This window comes from Vombatus ursinus, unplaced genomic scaffold (assembly GCF_900497805.2).
Source record: "Vombatus ursinus unplaced genomic scaffold, bare-nosed wombat genome assembly UNPS02007284.1, whole genome shotgun sequence".
Classification (NCBI taxonomy): domain Eukaryota; kingdom Metazoa; phylum Chordata; class Mammalia; order Diprotodontia; family Vombatidae; genus Vombatus; species Vombatus ursinus.
Genome location: NW_020947062.1, coordinates 13,192,755 through 13,211,489, shown reverse-complemented (window position 1 = coordinate 13,211,489; position 18,735 = coordinate 13,192,755). Strand labels below are relative to the sequence as shown.

General features: G+C 43.1%; 1 protein-coding gene across 1 annotated transcript in view; it reads right to left on the bottom strand.

Moving 5' to 3' along the window:
- Nucleotides 1–18,735, bottom strand: part of KIF26A (kinesin family member 26A) — a 168,760-nt gene that overhangs the window by 84,767 nt on the left and 65,258 nt on the right. Inside the window, exon 3 of the mRNA XM_027849035.1 lies at nucleotides 4,385–4,551. Within this exon, the coding sequence (XP_027704836.1) occupies nucleotides 4,385–4,551 (167 nt within the window). The remainder of the gene's footprint in view (nucleotides 1–4,384; nucleotides 4,552–18,735) is intronic.

Sequence of the window (18,735 nt, the reverse complement as noted above, 5' to 3'; positions counted from 1 at the left end):
AAGAAAGAAAGAAAGAAAGAAAGAAAGAAAGAAAGAAAGAAAGAAAGGAAAAGGAAGGAAGGAAGAAAGGAAGGAAGGAAGGTAGGAAGGAAGGAAGGAAAGAAGGAAGAAAGAAGGAAGGAAGGGAGGAAGGAAAGAAGGAAGGATGGAAGGAAAGAAGGAAGGAAAGAAGGATGGAAGGAGTTGTATTGCAATGTTTCATACACATATTCTCCAGCCTCTCCAACCAAAGGAAGGAGGGAAGGAAGGAAGGAAGGAAGGAAGGAAGGAAGGAAGAAAGAAAGGAAGGAAGGAAGAAAGAAAGAAAGGAAGAAAGGAAGGTAGGAAGGAAGGAAGGAAAAAAGGAAGGAAAAAGGAAGGAAGGAAGGGAAGAAGGAAGGAAGGAAGGAAGGAAAGAGAAAAAGTCAGCATAGCAAAACTATCACATCCACAATTCTGAAAGCATATGCAACATTCCACACTTACAGTCTCCCATCTCTAAAAAGGGGGGAGAAAGAGAGATCTTCTCAACTCCTCTCTATGTCCAAATTTATTCATTATAATTATATAATATTTTTAAAAGTTTTTTTGTTCTTTCTATATATATTGTGGTTGTCATTATGTATATTGTTTTCCTATCTTTGTTTATTTCTCTCTGCATCTTTTCATATAAGTCTTCCCATTCTTCTCTGATTTAGTTGTTTTTGTACAGAACATTAATATTCCAGTACATTCTCATCTCAAAATTTGTTTACCCATTTCCCAATCAATGGGCCCCTACTTTATTTCCAGTTCTTTGAGACTGGAAAAAGTGATGCTATGAATATTTTGTTATTGACGCATCCTTTCTTTGACAGAAAGAAATGCCTCAAGGCCTTCTCTGCCTAGAAGTGGGATTTCTAGGTCAAAGGGTATGGATATTTTAGTCACTTTGAATACCTTTTCTAAAGTCAGTTGACATGAAGGGCTGAAATCCCATCCGTAGGAGTACCAGCTCACTACAGATGCTGCCAAAAGTCCCTAGGCATCAAAGGAGGCTTTAAAATGGAAAATTAACTTGGTACTAGGAAATTGGCTCTGGGACTCATCACTGCTTCCACTGGCTGATAATTCAAAAGCATCCAGGTTTTGATTTTATCATCATGATGTCCCCAACCGTCTCCACCACGAGCCTGGCACAAGGCTCTGGCAGCTAGCTACCAGGCATTTCGGGCACCTTCAGTGAACAATGGCCAGAGCTATCCCATGATAATACACACACCAAACTCCATTCTGAGCTTCCGGCAGCTAATTGGGGGATCGGATGCACAGGACAAGAGTCCATTAGTCATTTAGTGGTTGTCCTAATATTGTTCTCTGGCTCAGTGGCACTTTCATTAGCCCAACATAGAGAGGATGGTCTCATCATATGCTCAGTCACAGCACAATCAGGGCTGGGAGCCCCCAAGTTGGCCCCATCCTCTCTGCACCATCCCTAACATTGATAAGGTGTTTCTGCTCTCAGCAGAACCTCGGCTGTGGGCAATAATTCATGGCCAATCTAATGACCCAATGCTTATCGGGGCCCACGCAGGGCTGCTAATAGGAGAGTGACCTCTAGTTTATATGTGCCATTACTGTTCATTAGTGATAATTACATTCTTTTAATCCACAATGCACATACATGCAGACAGGGAAAGCAGGACCCTGCAAGGAAAGGGACATTTGAAAGCAACTCTGATAAATGCACAAAGGATGATGGAAAATTGAAAAGTCCTCTGGTCAAAAGGAAGACTACAAGGTGATTTCATTAATGCCCCTGCCTTCATTTAGCATTACATTTATTATTATTGATAATAATATCAACAATGTTCAAAACAGAAATGATATTTCTAGATTCTAGATTTATAGTTTACAAAAATGCCTTCCTTACATCAGGCTTGGAAGCTAGCACTGGATTTGGTGTCCTGGGACCTGGATTTGAGTCCCAGCCCTGGTAATAGCCATGTGAACATGACACAGTCACTTCCTCTGAACCTCAACCTCTTCACCTATAAAATGAGGACCTACTTCATGGAGTTATTGTGAAGAAAGGGCTTTGTAAACCTCCAAAGCATTCTAGAAACATAGAGCTTTTGTTAACGATTATTACCATCATGACCTCCATCTGACAGGTGAGGAAACTGAGACCTAGAAAGACAAATGACTGGCAGATGGTCACATGGCTAGTGTTACAACTCGGATACAAGCCCAGGTCTCTTGACTCCCAACCCAGCGCTATTTCTAAACTTTGATACCATGCTGCCTCTCAATTATCTATACTCTAGAGAGAATGAACAAAGACTAAAGAGAAGAAGTTTAACCAACTAATGTAAAGTTCTGTGTTTACATTCAATTTCATTCCCACAAGGATAAAATGGAGCCCTGACTTGATGGTAGCTTATGAAAAAAAAACACAGGTTTTGATTGACCACAAACTAAATATGAGTTCACAGTGCAATTCAGTTTTTCAAAAAGCTAATTTGAATTTAGAGAAGGGAGAGGCAGTGTGGCATAGGAGTCAGAGTCAGGAAAACCTAGGTGCAAATCCTGACACTCACTAGTTGTATGACCCCTCTGAGCCTCAGCTTCTTCATCTGTAAAATAAAGGGATTGCACTCAGCCTCTATGGTCCCTTTCAGCTCAAATTGATGACCGTCTGATAGTCTTCATTCTTTGAGCTGATCAGACCTCATCTGGAGGACTGTCCATCTGTAGGTTCAGTTTTGATTCAGTCTCCTGGGAAAGAATTTTCAACTCCTCCTTTCAGCGATACATTCCAATGTCTCAAAAGCATCACCGCTGAGAAATTTCCCCTTATGTCTAACCTAAATTCACCCTGCAGTGGCATAAATAGGCTCCCTATCAGCCCATCCTCATTGAGAAGATAGAACACAGAACCTACACCATCCCCTCCATCAACCCAGTTCCAAGAAGAGTTGGGAGTCTTTTGTTCCCACCCAGCCAGCTGCATTAGACTAGACTTCATCACACCCTCAGGACCCTCAGCATCCTGCCAGATCATGTCAGCCTTGGTACTCACACTTCATCACTATCCCCTACTCCTGGGTCTCCTCTGAATGGAGGATGACAAGGAGAGGTCCTCCCAAAACTTCCATTTAAGGAACGTGCCAAGACCAGCCATCTCTTTTTTTGGGAGGGAGGAAGCAATCAGGGTTAAGTGACTTGTCCAGTATCACACAGCTAGTAAGTGTCTGAGGTCAGGTTTGAAATTAGGTCCTCCTGATAGACCACTGTCCAGTGGCCTATCCACTGCACGACCTCACTGCCCCCAGCCATCTCTTCATTTCCTACCCAGCTGTACTCCTTTGGACCTTTTCATCATTCTCCACCCCCACTCCATGCCAGGTACTTCTCCTCTCCCCTCTCACTTTTCAGCTTCCTTTTGTACATTGTCTTCCCCTAATTGATTGTAAATTCCTTCTTCACATGTGCATCCCCAGGTCACAAAGTAGGCTCTTAATAAAGATTGGTCAACTGCCTGATTGAGTCAGGATAACTAGGCTGAAATTCTGGTGCTAACACATATTAGCTTTGGGAACTGAGGGCCGGTCACTTAACCAAATCACAGAAACTTCAAAAATCATCCACTCCAACCCCTGACCCCAGCAAGAATCCCCACCCCTCCTTCTCCCCACCTCTACAAGTGTTCATCTAGCATTTACTTGAAAACCTCCATAGCCCGGAAATTCATTGCCCTCAGGGTAACTCTGACCACTTTTGGACAGCATTAATTACGAAGAAGATTTTCTTTGCATCAAGTTGAAACTTGCCTCCCCTTTGCCCTCTGTCTTGGGGACAGGCAGAACAAACCTAACCCTTCTAAGACAGCCCTTCAAATAAATAACTAAAGACAGCTTTCACACCTCTCCTCATCCCTAATAAGTCTTCTCTCCTCCAGACTAAGCATCCCCAGTTCTTTAAACCCATCCTTACATGGCATTGTCTAAACCCACCTCAGTCCTGGTCAGTGACCTCTGGACACCATGAAGTTTATCAATGAGACTCATAAAATGTAGTGGTAAGAAGTGAATACACACTCCACATATAATCTGACTAAGGAAGGGAACAGTTCTAGACACCATTTGTCCAATAATTCAGCCTGAACTCCTATTTGTTTTGTTAGCAACCTCTCTCAGGCTCTGTTTTACCAGCTATAAAATGAGGGAAGTAATCCTTACACTACCCATCTCCTAAGGTTATTATGGGAAGATGGCTTTGTAAACAACAAAGACCCATATAAATGTGAGATGTCATTATCATGGCCCATAACAAAAGGGGCTCCTAGCAAGAGACTCCACAAAGTCTATCCCCAAAAAAACCGACATAGATGAGCAATTCTGGAAAGTGGGGGAAAAAAATTTACCTTATGAAGAAGGAAGCTGCAGCAGAAGTACCTGTTGAGACTCCCCCTGGTGCCACCAGACTCTGTGAAGTACCAGGGGGACAACATCCGGGCTGGTCACAGCGATGCTGCCCGGGGGCCCCTGGGCCACGGGGTCCATCCTTCCCCTGTTCCATAGCTGCTTCTGCCTGGGGCGCAGGGAGAAAGAAAGGGAAGACCGGCCATTAGTCTATAGAGTAAGACACAAAGTTCTTGTCTGGTGAGCCTTCCATAACCTCATTCCAACCATCCTCTTCAGTTTCTTCACATACCCTGTGTTCTAAGCCAGACAGGACTGCTCTTTGTACCCTGATCTCTTCCAGTCATTTCCATCATCCTCCATGTCTGGAAAATTACTCCTTCCTCATCTCTTCCTACCAAAATCCTTCTCTTCCTTCAAGGCCCGATTCAGGGGCTGCTACCTACAGGAAGCCTTCTTTCAATCCATCAGCTGAAAAGAATTAAATTTTTAATTCTAGAGCACTTTACCTATATATTTCTTATTCCCACAAAACTCTCTTGGAACATATTTATTTATATGTGTGTGTAACCTCACCCCAATTAGACTGTAAACTATCTAAGGAACTATGTTTTTCAGCTCTGTATACCTAGGACCCAGAATATTGCATATTGCAAGTACTTAAATATATTTTGTTTGAATCAACTTGCACTTTGCCTAGGATAAACAGAGACACACAATTCACAAAAGACACTAATTCTACAACCTAGTGTTGGCAAACCAAGAGGCATGGAAGGCAGAAGGGTACATGCGGCAGCTTAAAGACAGCCAGGGCTGGAGATCAAAGGTTCCCTCATGCTCCCTTCTCCAGGAGACCCTCTCTCTCTCTCCACGATGCACAGGGAAGATGAGACAGCTCATGGAGCACAGAGATGAGGATACCTGCATCTGACTCCTTTGTGTTTCAAGCTCTGCGTTCTCAATGGCTGGTCATCCAGGCCACCATTCTGCTGGGAGAGAGCTAACCAAACAGAAGCGGCCTCCTCCCCGTTCTGCAGCAGCTGCCCCGGGAAACCCAACGCACAGCCTTTCAGGCTAGAGAGGAGAGTAAAGATCTTGACCTTTCAGAATGTTGCCTATTTTAGTAGAATCCCAACAGACAACTCCTACATGACACACATTTGACCTGTACTCCAAATTTTACATTTGTAATATATGGCCTTCTATTGTGACTTGTGTTTTCATATGGATATGTCTTGTCTCCCCAGTCAGACTGAAGGGATCATGACTTATACCTCCTGGTGTCCCATATGGCCCCTGGGACATAGTAACCAGATGAATTTCTGTGGCTCTCTATTGCCAAAGTTGGTAGAATGAATGCTGGGCTTGGCATCAGAAGACTCAAATTCAAGCTTTACTTACTAGCTGGGTGACCAAGAGGAAATCACAACCTCTTTGACCTTGTTTCCTCATTTGCACAATGGGCATAATTACATACTGCCTACCTCTCAAGGTTGTTGTAAAGAAAGCACTTTGCCTATAAAACAAACTGAACTATTCTTTGTCCCCCAAACAAACCATATGTTTTCAGTCTACATGCCTTTTTTCTCATACTATTCCCTATGTCTAGAATGTTTTCCCTTTTGACTATTGGAACTCATCCTTTCGAGGCCAAATCCAAAGATGTCACTCAAGGGAAACTTTCTCAGACCTGCCACTTTGTCAACAATCTCCCCCCTCAGACTTAAAATGGAACTTTGTTTTAAACCTCTTTATCATAATTATGATATAATAGTCTATATGCCCCTTCCCTCTGTGTTAGAGAGACAATGGTCAAATTGAGGCTAAGATAAGCTCTGTCCTGAGAACATGTAGGGAATTAGCAGTCACTTGGGAAAGGGTGTAAAAGTGTTTATTCCCTGATTTAATCCCCCATTTTGACTGTTCCATTTCACTAGATCTCTTTACTTTGAATTCAGAGTCATTTGGTTTGATCTGGTAAAATGAACACTGGTGGGGGCTCATGAGTAATAGATCTGAATAGCTAATTATCACTAATAGTACCATGTTGTTTATTCTGCTCTTACGATTCCCAATCTAGTGCTCCTTTGACTTCTCAATGACTACATGATCTGTGGATTTTCCTTCCTGTCCTAAATGATTCTAAAGTATCTATCAATGGATAGGTTGATTGGCTTGGATAGTGTGACTACCTATGTTTCTTCATTCAGGTCATCGCCTAAAATTCACTGCCTAGAAACAGCCACAAGATTTCCCAGCCCCCTAACTCTCTCTGGATAAATTCACCAGAAATCCAAGCAACCCCATAGTTGAGGATGGCTGTAGGTTCTAAGTTCCTAGGCCAAGAAACCCCAACCCTCTGAACTGCAAGGCTGTCCATCCCAGAGCACAAAAGGGTGTAATTAGAGGAGACACCACAATAAATATTTGTCAGAGCCTTAATTGTGCCGTGTATGATAATATATGATGTTCCCATCACCTGAAATACTACTCTGACATTTCCCACTAATTAGCTAAAATAAATTTAAGAAAGGGAGACAGTCTTGTAATGAAGGACAGAAGCAATTACACGCTCCCCGGGATGCCTGCAAACTTTAAATCCCGCTACCCTGTATATCACTTTTTATACCTGCCTTTCCCAGGGACAGACCAGGGAGGCCCTCTACACTTGCCTGCTTTTCACGAAGTTTCTTTGTTACACAGAACTTAATGGACCCCAACTTGAGGGCATAGGAGTAGGAAGCCTGCTGTCTGACAGAGGTGCAACCTGTCACCCAGTCCACATTATACATTTGACCAGATTTGATCTCCTTTATATCACTACCTCGTGCAAGAAAAAATGTCAAGTAATGCCGACCCCTTCATTGCCTACTTACTGAGTCATAGAATAACAGAATTAGAAGAAACTTTATCTCAGAACACAGAATTATTTGCAACATGAGGTACATACTACAGATATTATCATGACCATTTAATAAATCATAGGATGTATTTTTCTGGTTTCTCTATAGGAGGATTGTCTCCCTAGCCAGACTGGGAGTTCCCGGAAGGCAGAGCCTGAGTCTTTACTTCTGCCTCACCCCACCCCCAGCAGAATCAAGATGAGGACTCTCAGCTAGGCTTGGAGGTTCAGGAGAATGAAGACTAATCTGCTTTTCTCCATCTAGCTAGATGCCCCCCTTACCTGGCCCATCCTCCCCTCCCAAGCACTGGGCACCCAGGATCTCTAGTTGGAGATGGAAGACATAGGGAATCCTGGTTCCTGAGCAGTACTGAGTATGTGCACCTGCCATCATGGCTGTTCAGTGGAGAGAAGCTGGACCGTCCAATCCAAGCATATGGCGGCTGGGGCAGATTGCCAGCTTCATCCACTTCCTTGCCCAGCCAAATGTGTCTTGTTTTCCTGGATGTGCTCCAGTCCCTGGACACTGACCTGTCTCTTCTGGTCCACAAAGCTCTTCTGCAGCCATTGCAGGAATTTCTCTGCTCCATCTAATGGACTACCGACAGCCAAACCCTGCACAAAAACTGGACTGGGGGATGCAGAAGAAGCAAGTTGGGAGGAGAGAGACCCAGAGCAGGGGAAGTCAGAGGGAAGGAAAGGTGAAGGGAAAAGGGACAGGGGAAGTCTTGCAGGGAGTTGGGATGGAGGACGAGGGGATGAGACAGGAAATGGAAAGGTTTCTAAAAACAAAAAACTGAGAGCAGCTTCACAAAGGAGCAACTTAAGGAAAAGTATGAAGAGAAGGGAAAAAATAAATAAGATTTCTTTTTTTTTTCCATATGACACGATTCATTTGGATAGTTCCTACTCTAATGTTGATCATAGTAATTCAGCTCCAAGCAGCTAGCATTTGTCAAGAACCTACCATGTGTTAGTCAGCTGAGAATACAAAAAAAAAAAAACTTGAAACCACCCCTGCCCTCAAGGGACTTGCATTCTACTGGAGAATTTGAATCTCCTCTCCCATTGATGTAGTTAGACACTCCACAAGTAACCTTAGCAGAGAGTTTTCATATTTAGTTTTAGTTTTGGCAGGACCAAAAAAAATGTCAATACCCAGCAGGCAGCTCTCTGGAAATGAACTTTTCCACTTTTTACTAGACTGGTCCTCAGACCACAGAAGCAGCATCCATCATCAGTCCTGGCAGAGCCTGAGAGAGTTCGTGCTTCACTGGCAAAACCTTTGAGATCCCAGTATCACCCTGATGACTTCATGAAAGCACCAAAATTACCTCAAATTAATTTTGTGTGTGTGTGTGTGTTATACATTTTATCTCTCCTGCAAGCTCTTTGGATACAGGACTATCTCATGTTCATCTTTATACTCTCAGGGTCTAGTGCCTGGCATATAGTAGAAGCTTAATAAATACTTAGTGATGGATTAATAGAACAGCAATAACTTATGCTCATATAGTGCTTTAAGGTTTACAAAGTGCTTTCTTCACAGCGATCCTATATGTAAGTATTTTAAGTCTTTTTAGAGGATGTTGAGGAACATCAGGTATGGAACTCCCAGTAGAGCAACTCCTTGCAGCAATACAGATTAATTTATAGTCTCAGAAAGTCACCTAGGGTACTAAGAGCTTAGATGACTTACCCATGGTTACACAGTGAGTATGTGTCAGAGCCTGGACCTTAATTCCAGTTTTATTTGACTCCAAGGTCAGTTCTCTTTTCACTGTGCAGAACCATCTCTTTTCAAGTATTATCTCCATTTTACAGATAAAGGAAGTGAAACTCAGAGGGGGAAAATTATTCATCCATGAGCACACAGCTTAGAAAGTGTCCGTGCTGATTCTAAACCAAGTGTCTCTCTTCAAAATCTAAAGGTCTTCCTACCATCCAACATCCCTTCTCAAAATATATTGATTTCTTTTCTCTTTTTCATTCTCCAAGCCCCAACCAATTGTAAAGGAATCAAAGCTGAGGCCATTCCCCATCAAAAAATAAGTCTGTTCAGCTTAGTGTAACTGGCACAAAATCCCAAGAAATCCTATTGCCAATGTCCAAGTCAGGCTAGTGGGCATGTTCGATAAACCCTCCTTCCCTTCAGGGCTGGGGAGCCCTGAAACAGGCTCCCTCCTGGCCTGGCCAGTGTCACATAAAGGGACCAGGCTGTCCATCAGAAGAGAACCACATCTGGGATCTACCCAGCAGGACTTCCACAGGGGCTCATAAGGAGGATACTAGGCAGTTTATAACTCAGATTCACCACAGTCCACATCTTATAGCCAGAAGCTATGGAATTGTAATAAGAATCACCTCCAATCAGTTTCACCTTGGTTTTGGCACAGACCCCATGAAGAAAGCTGCCCTCAGAAATAACAGGAACCTTAGAAGTCTCAAATACTATCACCACAAACATCCTTTGAGATCACAGACTTTAGAGTTAGACCATGGAGATAAATCTCTTCTCCTCTCTCAGCCTCAATTTCATCATCCATAAAATGGGGATACTACTACTGCTTTAGTAGTTTACAAGATTAAATGAGATCATCTACGTAAAATGCTTTGCAAACAGGGGGTTTCAAAAGTCTTAGGGCCAGTTCAAGCCTTGATAGCTTAATAAAAGCTATATAAATAACAAATATTATTTTTATGTTATAACTACATTATTATTATTATTATTATTATTGTTATTGTTATTATTATTATTGTCAAATTCAACCTATTAGTCTCTCAGATAAGGAAACTGAGGCCCAAAGAGTCTATACCTTGTCCCAAGATCACAGAGATGATAAAAAGGAGAGCTGGGAACCAAACTCAGGACTCAGGTGAGACAGTGTAGTACAACAGAAACAATGTTGGATTCGGAGTGAGAGAAGCCAGCTTCAAACCCTAGTTTTGCCATTTACTAGCTGTGTGACCTTGGACAAGTCATTTTAACCTTGCTGGTCCTCAGTTTCCTAACGTGCAAAAGTAGAGGGTAAGGTGGAATAGATGACCACTAAGGCCCCTTCCATTTCTGAATTTTTTATTCTGACTCCAAATCTAGAGTTTTCTACCTTTTTCTCCTCCACATTATATTGCTTTTAACTTCATTTCTTCAAAAGAACCATAGTATAATTTCCATGATCATGCCCTCTTAACAATGTAGTTTTAGGTGCCCCTCTCCTATTTTTGACTGATTGATTGATTGAGGCAATTGGGGTTAAGGGACTTGCCCAGGATCACACATCTAGTGTCTGAGGTCATATGTGAACCTAGGTCCTCCTGATTCCAGAGCTGGTGCTCTACTGTGCCACCTAGCCTCCCCTCTCCCCTATTTTTTAGAAGATAGCTTTCATGAATGGTTGTGGCCAGAAACGTTCATCACTGGTGGCTGTCCCCCCTTAGTGATTAGATTCTGCACATTTAGCTAGGCTGGTCCAAAGACAACAGACAAACTGCCAGCCCCTAGATCCACAGTGGAAGCTGCTCTGGCCTGGCTGTACCTCCCGGTGCTTAAATTCCTCTGAAGTAGCTTGGCTGTCTTCCCTGATGAGAGAACCCAGGGCAACATCATTGGAGGCACTGGGGAGCACTGAGGTATAGAGAAGGAAAAGGAACTCTCTAAGATAAAACACAAGGAGGATTCCTGGTCTCCAAATCCAAGCCCAGTGATTCTTCTCCTCCTCCTTATAGAAATGCCTCATTGTTCCAAAATGAGGGAATGTTTCTTTTAAAAAGAAATTATATGATTACGCTTGGAACTAGGAATCAGAAACTATGCACAAGAATTTAATAAAATGGTCAAACATTCATAAAATAATACAATTGTTTAGGTACGAAGTCAATAATGTCACATGGAGTGAAACTGAACTCAGAAATAAATTACATTCACTGACTGATGTTAACGGAATCATCTCCCCTAAGGACCTACATTTCTATAACCTATTTGCTCATCATGGTCACTTGCCAGTCATTGCAACAATCATGTGACATCGTAAAACACCATATACTTTACTCAGAATATTTGGGACTTCCAAAGAATCATCTAGTACGAAGGTATTCCACATAAGTAAATTTCCAAAGAACTGAAGCTGACTATTATTTCTCACTTTAGTCATTTGAGATTAAAATCTTTCCAGAATAAACCACACAAATAAATAGAGGATACCTAATATCACTTAACCATTCCTTGACGACTCAAAGACTTGTTTGTTCAGTTGTGACTGACCTTCATGACCCCATTTCGGGTTTTCTTGGCAGAGATACTAGAGTGGTTTGTTGTTTACTCCTCCAGTTCACTCTACAGATGAGGAAACTGAGGCAAACAGGGTTAAGTGACTTGTCCAGGGTCACCCAGCCAGTCAGTGTCTGAGGCCAGATTTGAATTCAGATTGATAAATCTTCCTGACTGGAGGCCCACTGCCCCACCTAGCTGTTCTCCACCCACCCAAAGTCGTGGAAAGGTAAATGGAACAGTGGAAAGAGAGCTAGATTTAAACACACAAGTTTTCATTTTAAATCTCAGCTCTGCTACTTATCAAGTGGACAAGTCACTTCCTCTCTCTTTCCCATTTGTAAAACTGGGGAGGAGGAGGTCTCTAAGTGCTTTTATCATTATAAGTATCAGTTATTATACTGAGCTGTAAAACAGGAAAGCCCTTAGGGCCCTGTGGGGTTCAAGGGACTATTTACTCCTATAATGAATTTCCCTAGGTGGTGATGCTTCCTGAGCTTTTATATATATATTTTTATAGTACTTTTGTCTTCTCTTTCACTATCAAGCTATTAACTGTCACTTTCTGCTGCCGTCAATTTACCCACCAATAACAGCTTCACTCTCTCCCAAGTTGTCTCAAGGTTGGAAAACAAAGCTAGCTTGAATCTTATGATGGAAAATTAGATTCAATAGGCTTTAAGAAAGGACCTGAGGGCTCTCCAAAGAGCAAAGTACAGGAACTTTAAGGCAGCTAGGTGGTTCAGTGGATAGAGTGTCGGGCCTCAGGAATCAGTGGAATCAGGAAGACCTGAGCTCAAAGCCAGCTTCAGACACTTACTAGCTGTGTGCCCCTGGGCAAGTCACTTCAACGTGTTTGCCTCAGTTTCCTCATCGGTAAAATCAGCTGGAAAACGAAATGGCAAACCACTCCAGTATCTTTGCCAAGAAAACCCCAAATGGGGTCACAAAGAGTAGAACATGACCAAACAACAACATAGGAACTTTATGGTCTCAGATTCTTCTTTTGTTTCCTCCTGGGACTCTTAGCTAGCTCTGACAGTTGAGGTTACTAGGCAAGTGTCTCCTGGCTAAGTAGTTTGTTACTACTTTTGCTTTTGGGTCATCCCAACTATTTTCTCAGTTGGGACAGGAAGAAACTGAAAAAAAGCACATTTCCTTCAAGGTCCTGGGCCAGCACGGACAAGTGGATTCTCAATGACCCATTTTATGTGCCAGTAGTGTCTTGTGAGTTTTTAGCTGGATAATCACTAACATTTAGTAGGCCCCTGGCCCAGCCCATCTTTGGCAGATAAACAACAGCCCTCTGAAGATTCTTGATAATACCCTAGGCCAAAGCCATTTAGGAAGGAAAATCTTCTGCTTAAAAACAAACAAACAAACTCCAGATAAGGCATTCCCAAGGCAAAATAGACAAGTCTTGGCTGAACCAAGGTTTGTAGTTATCTGTACCACGTCTTATGTCACTGACTACTCTGGCCCCAAGTTTTGAAGAATCATAGAGTCTTTCATGGGTGCTATGAGCTCATACATAGAGAAACAGAAATCAAAACATGTATTAAACACCTACTATGTGCCAGGCTCTGTGCTAAGTATTTGGGATATAAAGAAAGACAGTTTCCCCCTCTCAAGGATGTTCCCAGAAGAAATGGGAGGTTTTGGGGGGAGAAATTCTCAAGGGAAATTGGATGGAGCAAGGAACCAGAAATTACCGCTTACTGAGAAGTCCTCAAGAATGGGGCTGGTTGGGGCAGCTAGGTATTGCAGTAAATAGAGCATGAGTCCTGGAGTCAGGAGGAGCTGAGTTCAAATCTGGCCTTTGACACTTACTAGCTGTGTGATCTCCGTCACTTAACCACAACTACCTCACCCAAAAAAAAAAAAAAAAAAGAATGCAGCTATATGAACCCAGATCTGCCCTCTTGGCCACAGTTTCCATTTTGTCCCCTTAGAACACAGAACAGCAGAGCTAGGAGGAATCTGAACTACAAAACATAGAACAATGGTGTAAAAAAGGGGTCTTAGATAACAATATCACACCTCGTTTAATTCTCTCACTTTCTAGATGATGAAATTGTGGATCAGAAGCAAAGTGACCTGCTAAAGATTATTTGTTCAGTTGTTTTTCAGTTGTGCTCAAGTCTCCATGACCCCATTTGGCATTTTCTTGGCAAAGATACTGGAGTGCTTTGCCATTTCCTTCTCCAGCTCATTTTACAGGTGAGGAAACTAAAGCAAACAGGGTTAAGTGACTTGCCCAGGGTCACACAGCTAAGTGTCTGACGCTGGATTTGAACTCAGGTCTTCCCGACTCCAAGCCAAGCACTCTATCTACTATGCCACCTAGCTGCACTGAAGATTACAGAGCTAATAAATTGCAAGTATAGGGATTTAAATCTAGATCTTCCCACTCTAAGTCTAATGTTCTTCGCACAACAGTAATAGGAGGCTGGAATAAACAGTTTCTAAGGGGAATTCCATCTTGGACATTCCAGAATTAGTCTTTAGTATGAAAAGTTGGATGCTGAAGTTATTTTAAATATTTTTTTAAACCTACTACGTGCCTGTGTGTTACATCTCTTCTCATCTCATGTTAGCCATCCCTTTAATCAAAAAAGAAAATGAACTGTTTATCCAGTTGAGGAAACTGACAGGCTCTCCTTCCCCTGTTACTGCACTGAAGAAAACAAATGTTGGAAACCCACCAGGAAGAATTTCACAAACCAGTGAAAATGGAGTTTTTCACAAGCTGGAACTCTCTTGCCTCCCTCCCTCCGGCTTCCACCTGGTGTCATATAAGACAAAGAACATGAAAGAGGAGGAGAAGATAGGGGGAGGGGACAAATTTTGAGTAATCCCAGACCTTTTTTTTTTTTTTAACACGGCACTGCTGGATAGATGATCCCTGTTTGAGGAGCACTGGTAGTTTTCTGAGCTGCCCCCATTGTAAACCTCCCACAGAGACCCCAGGGATGAACACCTGGCCCTCTGGCTGAAACAGCTGCTTGGGCAGCCCCCAAACCCCTCCCAGTCACAGAGTGCACTCCAAGAATATTTCCGTCTTTACAAACTCAGATTCATAGAATGTCAGAGCTGGGGGTTTTAGAATCATAAAACAAAAACAAAAAAAAATCAAAGCTGAAAGGGGTCTTAAATCACAGAAGTCAAGTAAAATCAAAACAGCAAGCAGCTAGGTAGCTAGGCCTGGAGTCAGGAAGACTTGAGTTCAAATCCAGCCTCAGACACTTATTAGCTGTGTGACCCTGGGCAAGTCACTTAACTTTTGTTTACCTTAATTCACTGGAGAAGAAAATGACAAGCCACTCCGGTATCTTTGCCAAGAAAACTCCACAGACAGTATGGTCCATAGGGTCACTAAGAGTCAGACATGACTCAATGACTGAACTACAACAGCATGTACCAGGCTCTACGCTAATCACTGGGGATACAGAGAAAGGCAAAGACCCAGTCCATCCTTTCAAGTACCTCACTATCTAAGGAGGGGAAGAGGAGAGGGCATGCAAACAACTATGTACAAACAAGACAGAGGCAGAAGAAGTCATTACCATTAAAAAGAACTGGGAAAGTCTTGCATAAGGTGGAATTTTAGCTGGGAGATGACGGCAGCCAGGAAAGTCAGAAGGCAGAGGTCAGCAGGGAGAGATGGAACTGGGAAATGGAGTATCTTGTGAAAGGAACAAGGTCAGTTGGAGGGAAATAAAATGTAGTTAGACTAGAAAGGTAGGAATGGGCCAGGTTTTGAAGGACCTTAAAAGCAAAATAGAGAACATAGAATGTCAGAACAGGAAGGAACCTTAGAACATAGAACACAGAATGTCAGAGCTGAAAAGGCCCTTGGAATCATAGATCATAGAATGTACTAGCTGAGAGGAGCTTCGGAATCATAGAACACAAAATGTCAGAGCAGGAAGGGGCCTTAGAATCCTAGAATATGGAATGTCAGAGCAGGAAGGGGCCTTCGAACATAGAACACAGAATGTCAGAGCTGGAAGCAGCCTTAGGATTCATAGAACTACAGAATTCCTAGAAACTTTCTGGTCCAACTCTTCATCAAACTCACCCTTCTCTTCTCTCATTCCACTTGTTCCTTTTACAAGATACTCCATTTCCCAATTCCATCTCTCCCTCCTGACCTCCCCAAACTAGTCTGAAGTAGGAGAAATTAAGTCCCTCAAAGAGAAAGGGACCTGTCACGATGACCCAGATAGTCATAGAGGATGGAATAGAGCCCAAGTCCCTTCCACCCCAAAAGGATCTAATGTTCTTTTTAGTCCACCACACCAAGCCTCTCCCAACAACATTTTCTCCAGGACTATATTGTGGGAATCCATCCACAGGCCACTCACTCTCATCCCCAGGCCTTTGCTCAGTCTATTTTCTCCTCTATCCCTCTCTAACTGTTGACATTCTACCACTCTCTGAAGGCCCAGTTCAATGGTCCCCTCCACCCCATTTCAGGAAGCCTTCACAGAAGGTCCTTCCCAAAGCTGGAGGTTACCTCTCCCTCATCTGTTTGCACGGCGCATTGTACTACTCTTAAGACTTTTGGATACTAATGAGACAAGGCATAACCAAAGAAGGGTCACCAGCAGAGTGAGGGGACTAGAGATGCGCCATCATAGAAGGATTGCTTAGAGACACCAAGGATGTTTAGCTTAGAGAAGAGCAGGGTCAGGAGGAACACAAGAGTATCTGAAGGGTTATCTGTTGTCAAGCATCTTGAAGTTTTCGGACAGTTAGGTGGCACAGTACACTGGGTCTGGAGTTAGGAAGGCTTGTCTTGTTGAGTTCAGATCTGGCCTCAGATACTTACTAACTGTGTGACCCTGGGCAAGTCACTTAACTCTGTTAGCCTCAGTTTCCTCATCTGTAAAACGAGCTGGAGAAGGAAACAGCAAAGCAGTCCAGTATCTTTGCCAAGAAAACCCCCCCAAAAAACCGAATGAAGAGTTGGACGTGACTGAAACAACTCAACAACAACAATACACATCTTGAAGGTTGTCTTGGAGAAGTTAGAATTAAGAGTTAGAATTAGAAGAATTGGGCTTGCTGTGCTTAGACCCAGAGGACAGAAATAGGAGTAATTAAGGAAAGGTGGAGGGAGTGGAAGAGTGAGATTTCTGACCAATGTAAGTACAAACTTTCTAAGAAAGAGCTGTCCCAAACCATAAGGAGGAGCCTCTGCACTCCCTCATCACTTCAGTGGGTTCCATACATGTCCTCCTTCCCAACCCTGAGATCTATCTATGTCACCTCAACCCATCCCTTGGTCTTCTGGGGGACTTAATTTCTCCTACTTTAAACTAGGTTGAGGGTGGGGAAAGGGAAGGATGGGTTTGAGGGAAGAGTTGGGAAGGTTTCCAGGAACGCTGTGGTTCTGTGATTCCAGATTTCACCTCTGATATTGTGTGTATTCTAGCTGGACGTGTGTTCTATCATCCCTATTAGAATGTAATTAGAATGTAATCTCCAGAGTGAAGACTTCTCTTCTGAGGGCCAGGAGAAATCCTATTTACTTGGGGAACAGGCACATTGCCACACACAAACACACACACTCTCACACACACACACACACACACACACAAACAGAGAGTGTCCTTGATCCTTTCTTCTCAACTTAGCAGAATGACGCCCAGGCCAGTCTCTGGACAGCACAACTATTTGGCCTTCACAGAGGCCCAAGTATAAAGACTCATCCCACCCCTCTGGTCCAGGGGATAATAAGCAATCAACACCAGGGTTGAGCTCTGGAGCAGACAGTCCTTGCCAAGGAAGAAGGGTGAGTAAATTAACCCCTTCACCAGGTCTTTCCCTGGTCTACCACCAGGACCAATGATGCCTAACCCCCAAACAAAGTGAGGGTTACCTAGACTGCTCCAGGTCTAAAATCTGTGTGCTCCTGCCAAGCACAAACATGCATACACATGCTCCCGCTCTGACTAGCACATAGTAGGTGCTTAATAAATGCTTTTTTTAAATGTTGAACTAATTGTTCTCCATGAGCAGCTGTGGCCAAAAACATCAATCCTCTGGTAGCCAACCTTGTAACAGAAAGCCTCTCCATACTTAGCCAGATGGGTCCTCAGACAAATACACACATCCCTTTCATGTCTCAGCCTCAGCCTAATAGATAGCATTTACGTAGTGCTTGAAGACTTTGCAAAGTGCTTTACAAATATTATCTCATTTGATCCTCACAACAACCCTAGGAGGTAGGTGCTATTATTATCCCTATTGTATAGATGAGGAAACTGAGGCAAACCAGGGCTAAATGACTCGCCCAATGTCACCCAGCTAGTAACTGTCTGAGGCCAGAACTGAACTCAGGTCTTCCTGACTCCAGGCCCAGAGATCTATCCAGTGTACCACATAGCTGCTATAGTTCAGCTTAGAGCACCCAAGTTCACCTCCACGCCAAGGTGAGACATCAGAGAATCTCAGTAGAGGCCCCACACAGTAGGAAGTTAAATATTTGTTAGATGAATAAATAAATTTGGATCTCTCTATTTCCCTGGACTTCCCATGAAGAAAGGCCCCTGAACACCAAAGCTATTATCAGAATTAAATGAGATCATGTCTGTACAGTGCTTTGTTAACTATAAAGCATGATACAACTGTGAACTACTATTATCCCCCCTTCAACACCTACTAGGTGGATGCCCTGGGGCAAATATTTTTTTCTTTTACTTTTTTTTTTGGTCCAGCCAGACCTATGATTTCACCCAATGTGCGGAAACTCCCTCCACCCATGCAGATTACTGACCCATACAGGTGGGCAATCTACGGAAGCTGGCCCTCTATCTACTTCCCCTCGCTGTCTCTCTGGGCAAGGCGTTTAGAGCTGGAAGAAACCTTAGAGAAGAGTTAGTCCTGCTGCTTCATTTCACAGGTGAGGAGGAGGCCCAGGAAAGGTTAATGACTCAGCTAATTAGTAGGGAGCTAGGGATTCAGATGTAGGTGTTCTTTTCTATTACGTCAAGTCACACCAATAACTCTGAGCCTCAGTTTTCTTCTCTACAAAAAACAGAGATACGGAGACTTGTATCCCTCTCTCCATGGGAGGAAACAGGAATATGACTCATTCACCAGTGGTCTTAACCCAACCCTGACTTCCCCAAGGAGGGAAGGAGCTTCTTGGATGATCCACAGGGTCATTTTAGGGA